Consider the following 8,450-nt stretch of genomic DNA (forward strand, 5'->3'; position numbering starts at 1 on the left):
AGAAGTGGTTCATACCCTCCAGAGCCACAAATTGTAGGAGGCCCACAAATGTGTGTTGAGCAGGCAGATGACTGCAGCCTCCACCTAGGTGGAATAATTCTGATAAATCTGGAGCTCAAAAACCAGTGTTGGCTTGTCCTTGGGGCAAAGAGTAGCTGAGAAGATGGTTCTGAAGGTTGTGACTAGAAGGGAAGTTGGAGGGTGGCCAGAGATTGGAAGAAAGGGTGTCCTTGGATCTGTTCTGTCCAAACACTGTGGAAACAAAAGACAAACTCAGGACTGTCAGGAGTTCTGCCTGTTAGTAGACTTTTTTTTTTTTTACGAGATATTACTATAAATGTATCTTCCTTGCGATTTTCTTAGTAACAATTTCCTTTCTCTAGCTTTATTGTAAGAATGCAGTGTGTGATAATATACAAAATATGTGTTAATCAACTGTTGATGTTCTGGGTAAAGCTTCTGGTCAACAGTAGGTTATTAGTAGTGAAGTCTGGGGGAGTCAAAAGATATACCCAGATTTTTTACTGCACAGAAATTGGCACCTCTAACCCCTGTGTTGTTTAAGGGTTAATTTCCTGTGGGGTTCTTTATATTTAGTTGTTTTTCTCTTCTGTTAATTAAATGTTCTTTGCTATATGATTATTCTTGCTGTCAACTTGTCCCCACACTGGAAGCAGTAACTCAACATTACCCCCATTCTAATCCACTCATTCACTTAGAAATTATGTACTCTGCCCATTATGTTCATTTGTTATGTCTGAATTCTCTAGTATGAAAAGTTTTGTGCAATTTAATTAATAAGTGAGTTATGGCTACACATAGAGATAGGAAAAACCACAGGCACAAACCCTGTGTGGGGGCTAGGTGACTGCAGGTGTGGCTATAAATAACAGAATGACCCCTAAACAGGAAGATAATGAGGTTTGTAAACAAGCATAACACCGTAGCACACAACATGGAGTGGAGTGTAGGGGACTGGACATACGTTTCTTGTGACACCCAGAGTTGGTTGGGTTATGATCACGCTGATAGGTAGCAAGTGGACCTCATGGGGGACTTGTGTTCATTTTCTGTACTAGAAGCACTCAGGTCAGTGAAGCACATTATACCTGAGGATTATGCCCAGATTGAGGCAAGGGCTGTGAAAAGTCCTGGTTTCCTCCTTCCCACCCCAATTTCCTGCACACTCTTCTACATGAAATTGGTGTTTATTTATGACATTTTGCCTTGGTTTTTGCCTCTCATGACTGCCACTTGTCATTCTTTTTAATACTTTCAGTGCATAAAATTGTAGTTATTGGTGGTAAAATCATAAGTTTTCCTTTTTATTTCCCTCTGCAAAGGTCCAAATCCTTCAACTCTTTACATAACCATCTAGGGTCATATACATTTTTCTGGGCATTATGGACAAAGAATAATGTGTGAAATTTGGAAATGGCTTATTACTAATTAAAGAAGATGTTTAAAAAGCAGAAAAATAATGTCTATGAGGAAATATTCTGAAAACCAGGACTATTTAAAATGGAAATTAAAGTTTAGGGATTAATAATCTTCTTCAAAGATATAAAGGGCATCTAATTGAGGGATGGAGGAGGAAAGCAAGGATAAACCCTCAATTTCTACTAAGAAACAAGGATAATATAAACTAGATAGAAAGGTTTTTTACCTAGGAGACTATTCGACATTAATTGGGCACATGAAAAACCTGTATCATCTCTTTTCCTGGGAGGGTCTAATCAAAACAGTATCATATTTCAAAACAGGATTAGATGTGGTCCTATCAGAATACAAAGATGACCTCCTAAGTTCTCTTCTCACCCTAAGATTTTTATCTTTTATGATAGCAGTCAGAGACATTCTGATGAGCAAAATTGATTTCTGGCAAAGGACATATCTCCAAAGAACCATTTTTCATGGCTTTGTATATAATTTTTATTGATGCCATAATCTTCAAAGAATGAAGAGATGGCTCCCTGAATTGAAAATCCTTAGGCTGCTCTAGCTGTTTGGAAGGATTTACATTTCTGTGATGTCCTGAAGTTCTTACTCATTGTGACCCCAGTCTAACACTTACATGCAACCTGGTTAACAATAAGAGTGTGAGACTGCACTCCAAAAATATTTGAAAATATTATCTTTATGACATAGAATTTTCTTTTTCTCATTAGTTTATTTTCACTCATAGGGTTTTATAAGGATGAGGTTAATCAGGTAGAGAAAATCAGAGAAGCTTGGACTCACTCTAGAGAAAATTTGAAGAATGTCAGACGTATACTTTTGCCATCTCAAAATACAGTCACCAATGGGTACTAGAATGAGGGATAGAAAGTAGAAGAAGTGAGAGAGACACCAAGGATATAATTTCTCTCAATCTAGAAGTTCCCTTGAGCCCTTTTGTATGTAGCAAAGTTCTACTGTACCATTATATCCCAGGTAAAATACCACCTTGTCTGGGAAGCCCATCACCACTCCTACTATAATTTATGTAAATTAAACTCAGATACCCCTGAGTTTAAATCCTTAAATCCTTATTGTTAACAACAAATAATATCTATAAATACTTGACCATTTTACTTAACATCTCTTAATTTCAAAATAAAATTGGCTCACATATATGTGAAAAAGTTTAGGACAGTGTCAGACACAGAATTCATCAAACATCAGTTTCTTCCCTCAAAATACTGTAATGGGTCATATTGGCACCCATGCAATGTGTGCCAAGAATGTACAGGTATTAAACACATTTTTTTAAATCTCTAAAGTTCAAAAAAAACTGAATGTCAATCATCTTAAAAGATACTAGGAATTGTTCTTAAGAGTATAAAATGTTCATCACGATCTTAACCTCTGGCATAAATGAAAGTTGTAAGTAAACAATTATTAGCTAAAACTGAAGACAATCTATAATTTTACAAAATTTACTGGTATTCCATACCCTGAGCTAATTTCTGGGAATTTGTGTCTGAAAGAGAAAAGTACAAAGGACTGAATGTTTGTGTCTCCCAAAATTCATATGTTGAAACCCTAATTCCAATGTGATGGTATTTAGAGGTTGGGCATTTGAGAAGTGACTAGTTCATGAGAGTGGAGCCCTCATAAGCGGGAATAGTCCCCTTATAATAAGGGGTCAGAGAGGTCCCTTGCCCCTGCTGAGGTGTGGGACACAGAGAAGATGGTCCCCGAGGAAGAGAGTATTTACCAGAAACCTGACCATGAGATTACAGAGCCTGCTCCTCTTCATCCTGGACTTATAGCCACCAGAACTTTGAGAAATAAGTCCGGGGTAATTTTTTTAAATATATTTTTTAAGTTTATTTATTTATTTTGAGAGAGAGAGAGAGAGAGAGCGAGCGCATGAGTGAGGGGGGGAGGGGCAGAGAGAGAGAAAGACAATCCCAAGCAGGTTCCGTGCTGCTTGCACAGAGACCCACGTAGGGCAAGAACTCATGAACCATGAGATCATGATCTGAGCTGAAACTAAGAGCTGGATACTCAACTGACTGAACCACCCAGGTGCCCCTCAACATTATTACATTTTTAAAACATCATTTTATTTGTTGTCAAATGTGCCTTTATGCATATATAATTATATACTCACTCTTTTCTTTGTTTCTTAGTTTCCAAATTTTCATTTCATAAATACACATTTAAAGAAATTTTTTAATTTAATTAAAAAAAGAGAAATGTTAAAAGTCCAGTTACCATATTGAAATTTAAAATAATGGAGCTTAGGGGCGCCTGGGTGGCGCAGTCGGTTAAGCATCCGACTTCAGTCAGGTCACGATCTCGCGGTCTGTGAGTTCGAGCCCCGCGTCAGGCTCTGGGCTGATGGCTCGGAGCCTGGAGCCTGTTTCTGATTCTGTGTCTCCCTCTCTCTCTGCCCCTCCCCCGTTCATGCTCTGTCTCTCTCTGTCCCAAAAATAAATAAAAAACGTTGAAAAAAAATTAAAATAAAATAAAATAAAATAAAATAATGGAGCTTATTGGTTTCCGTATGACACTCAGTGCTCATCCCAAAAGGTGCCCTCCTCGATGCCCATCACCCACTTTCCCCTCCCTCCCAACCCCCATCAACCCTCAGTTTATTCTCAGTTTTTAAGAGTCTCTTATGGGTTGTATAGAAACCAATTTGACAATAAATTTCATATTAAAATAAAATAAAATAATGGAGCTTAGTCTAAATGATACCATCAAAACAACTTAAAATTTTATTGAATTACCTTATTTAATAAGTTATCGAGAATTATCTACACACAATAGTTCACCAATTGTTTTACAATAAATTTGTTATTATTTTACAAAGTCTAAGACTAAAACCAGAGAAGTCAAACATTTATAAACTATCCTTTTTTTTGTTTGATCCCAAACTATTACTCCTTATTAGGGAAGAGATCAGGGAATCAACGTGGTGATCAAAGAAATGTGGAGCACATATCACTATTATAAGTCTTTTACTTTAAAATCACCCTGAGAGATGTACCATAACTTGGTAGCAACAAAGCATGAAAGAATGATCCAATACTTGGTATGCTCAAATACCCTCGAAAGTTTCTTTGGTAACTAAGTTAAAGATGTATCCTTCTTCCTGAGAAACTTAACAGAAACCCATGGGGGAGGGGAAGGAAAAAAAAAAAAGAGGTTAGAGTGGGAGAGAGCCAAAGCATAAGAGACTGTTAAAAACTGAGAACAAACTGAGGGTTGATGGGGGGTGGGAGGGAGGGGAGGGTGGGTGATGGGTATTGAGGAGGGCACCTTTTGGGATGAGCACTGAGTGTTGTATGGAAACCAGTTTGACAATAAATTTCATATATTGAAAAAAAAAAAAGATGTATCCTTCTGCTTAGACTTCAAGGCCCTCAAATGTAGCCCTAACAATCCTCTCCAGTCTTGTCCTCCATATCTTCCCTGTGCATACCCTTCACTCCAACAACAACAAATTATTTGGCATTTCCTGACATGCTCCAGGCTTTTCCACTTGCATCTCTACACACTGAAACCTTACTCTTCCCTTCCTTCAAGGCCTGAAGCCCTTTCTAATAGCTCTCATTTGGATATGGTTTTGTTTGCTTTTTACTTTCGCAGTACTTTTCTTCTCTCCTGTGGCACTTACCTTGTTCTGTAGAGTCTTGTAGTATAGTTCAGTGTATATTTGCCATTTCTGATTGGATGGCAAATTCCTTAAGGGTGAAGACTTTGTTCAATTTAATATTTCTTTTTTCATCTTCCCATTAGTTCTCACTCAACATGGAAAACGTAGTTCTTCAATACCTATTATGTTGCATGTTGCAGGCCCTGTGCGGGGCTGTGGAGATGGAATATTCAGTGAGCAGGAGGTGGTTCCTGTCCTAACAAAGCTTATTCCAGACATCAGAGGATAAAGAAAAGTAAACAGGAAATCAAAGTAATGTGGAAACATGTAGGTGTTAAAGCAGGACATGGCAAAAATACCAACCAATCTATAGTGGGGGAGATGAGACATACTGTTCCAGAAAGAAGGAACAGAGTTAAGAAAGAACCTGGAGTTGAGGGTGCATGTGGTTTCAAAGAGCTGAAAAAGTACAATATGGCTGCAGCATAAAACAGAAGATGGTACGTCCTTCTCCATAGCCTCTGTTTTGTGGACCATGAGGGCTTTGCTTATGAGGGCCATGTCATTGAGGCCCTCATAAATAAAGCTAAGAAGTTCAAACTTTATTCTGAGATCACTGCAAGTTGTTAAAGACATGACCTGATCAGAATTGACACTGATACTTAAAGAAAAATCCATATGCATTAGCTTATTTCCTATCGTGTATTTATTTATTGTATACTCTGCCTCAGTTTTTTTTTTTTAATGTTTATTTTTTGAGACAGAGAGAGAGTGAGAGAATGTGAGCAGAGGAGAGGCAGACAGAGGGAGACAGAATCTGAAGCAGATTACAGGCTCCAAGCTGCCAGCACAGAGCCCAACATGGGACTCAAACCCATGAGCTGTGAGATGATGACCTGAGCCTAAGTCAGACGCTTAACCTACTGAGCCACCCATGCACCCCATACTCTGCCTCAGTTCTAAAACAATTTGATGTAGAGTGTTTCCAGACGCCGGGAGATCGCTGCAGCTTGGGCGGGTCTTCAGCTTGCACAACTACCGGCCGCAGCAGCAAAGGATGAACGGAGCTCTAGGAAAGGTGCTGTGTCCAAGGAATGATACCATTTTTAAGCAAGGCTTTTCTCTCTTAAGATTCAGAACTTCAGGAGAAAATCCCATCTGTTCTGCAGGTGGCATTCTGTTGAGCACCAGTCGACACTACAAGACAAAGCCTACCCATGGCATTGGAAGATATAAGCACCTAGTTAAAGCCCAGGAGCCCAAGAAGAAGAGAGGAAAAGTGGAAGTGAGACCCATTAATTTGGGAACAGATTATGAATATGGGGTTTTAAACATTCACCTGACTGCATACGACATGGCCCTGGCAGAGAGTTATGCCCAATATGTTCACAACCTCTGCAACCATCTATCCATTAAAGTTGAGGAAAGTTATGCGATGCCCACCAAAACCATGGAGGTATTGCGGCTGCAAGACCAAGGCAGCAAAATGTTCTTGGACTCAGTTCTTACCACCCATGAGCGAGTGGTTCAGATCAGCGGTTTGAGTGCTACATTTGCAGAGATTTTCTTGGAAATAATCCAAAGCAATCTTCCTGAAGGAGTCAGATTGTCAGTGAAGGAGCACACTGAAGAAGACTTCAAAGGAAGGTTCAAAGCTCGGCCAGAACTGGAAGAACTGTTGGCTAAGTTGAACTAGCTCATTGCAAACCCTTTCAAGCCAGGACTGGTGATATTGAGTGCCAAGGGGAAGAGCTTCCTGGGTGGTCAAAATTAAGAAGATCCTTTAGATATTGTAACTACCCATCCCCATTAGCCAGGAATGCCTCCTCTCTTATATGGAGGAGTGTTGCCGATTACCACTTTCCTTTGAGCCAACCTAAGACATCCTTCATCTAATAAAAATCTGCAGCTGGTGGAAAAAAAAAAAAAATAAAAAAAAAAAAATAAAACAATTTGATGTAGCTAAAATACTTGCAGTATAATATTTACAAATTAGCATATTTCTACTTTCAAGGAGAGTTTTCAGAATACAAGAAAATCAGACATGTTGTACTGAAATCAAAGATACATACAACCTGAACACATTTCATGTCAAAAACAAAACAAAACACTAGACACATAAACATATAACAACACCACATGATAAGCTTTAAGCTTATTGGAGTTTTTTTAATGAAAAAGGTACACTTTTTAACACTTTCTGTCAGACTTTTTTTTTTTTTAATGTTTATTTATTTTTGAAAGAGAGAGAGACAGAGTGTGAGTGGGTGAAGGGCAGAGAGAGAGGGAGACAGAATCCAAAGCAGGCTCCAGGCTCTGGTCTCTGGGCTATCAGCACAGAGCCCGATACGGGGCTTGAACTCATAAGCCGTGAGATCATGACCTGAGCCGAAGTTGAACGCTCAGCCGACTCAGCCACCCAGGCGACCCTCTGGCAGACTTTTCTACAACACCAGAACGCTCGTTAAAATCCTTTAAGCAATAGACATAAAGGGATGTACAGTATACATGAAAATATATAAAATGTTTTGCCTTTCAGAATTCCCCTTGAAGAGAGGATTTGTTGGGGATAAAAAAGTCTTCTGGTTGCTAGTAATGATAAGGTGAATAGTGCTTTTAAAATTTAAAAAAAAAAAAAAAGAGTTCTTCTTGTGTGTTGAGATTTTGAAATATACTTGTTGGAATATTCCCAAAGATATGAATCAGAACAGAAGAAGGACTGCTCATGGGGAGCCTCTAAGTAAATGAGTTTCTAGAAAAATGAATCTACTAACAGTAGTTCTGTTCTTTTTACTTGCTAAAGTAAAGCTGGAGCTTTACAGTCTTTGAAGAAGTTACATGTTTATCTACCAATAATTTCTACATCAAACTATTTTCAAACTGTCAAGATTCACAAATTTCAGGAGAACATATTATGTCAAGCCCAGAGAAAACCAAAATATCTATGCCAAAACTTGCCAAGAAGGATAATGTGACTTACAGATAAAAGGAGATACACAAGGAAAAACAAGTGTTTCTTTTCATTCAGTTGCTTAATTAAATGGCATTTCCAGTTTAAATGGTAGAAGGAGGAAACATCCCTGTTTAGTCAGAAAAATCAATACAGAAATAGCAAATTCAAACACCATTCATATCAGTATGCCATCTAAAAGAGAGCAGTAGTTGAAGTTGTGGACATATAGAAGAAACTCTCTGAATATTGGAAAGGTCATTTCTCTCAATTTTTCACCAATACAATGTCCATCTGAGGTAAATAGAGCAGCATAAATCTTGTATTTACAAAGATAATTCTCATAGCACAAAGGTGATCTGAGAAACGGTAAGTCTGGGATATTAGGAAACTATTAAAATAAATTAAGCA

The 8,450-nt window shown here is 38.3% G+C and overlaps 1 protein-coding gene across 1 annotated transcript; it reads left to right on the plus strand.

Moving 5' to 3' along the window:
• The first annotated feature begins 6,073 nt into the window (after positions 1–6,073).
• Positions 6,074–7,013, plus strand: LOC131519776 (large ribosomal subunit protein mL48). Its single transcript, XM_058743127.1, has one exon. It carries the CDS (start codon positions 6,147–6,149, stop codon positions 6,783–6,785), a length of 639 nt encoding a protein of 212 aa, XP_058599110.1. The 5' UTR covers positions 6,074–6,146; the 3' UTR covers positions 6,786–7,013.
• The last annotated feature ends 1,437 nt before the right edge of the window (positions 7,014–8,450 follow it).

The sequence above is a fragment of the Neofelis nebulosa genome, chromosome 8 (genome assembly GCF_028018385.1).
Source record: "Neofelis nebulosa isolate mNeoNeb1 chromosome 8, mNeoNeb1.pri, whole genome shotgun sequence".
NCBI lineage: Eukaryota > Metazoa > Chordata > Mammalia > Carnivora > Felidae > Neofelis > Neofelis nebulosa.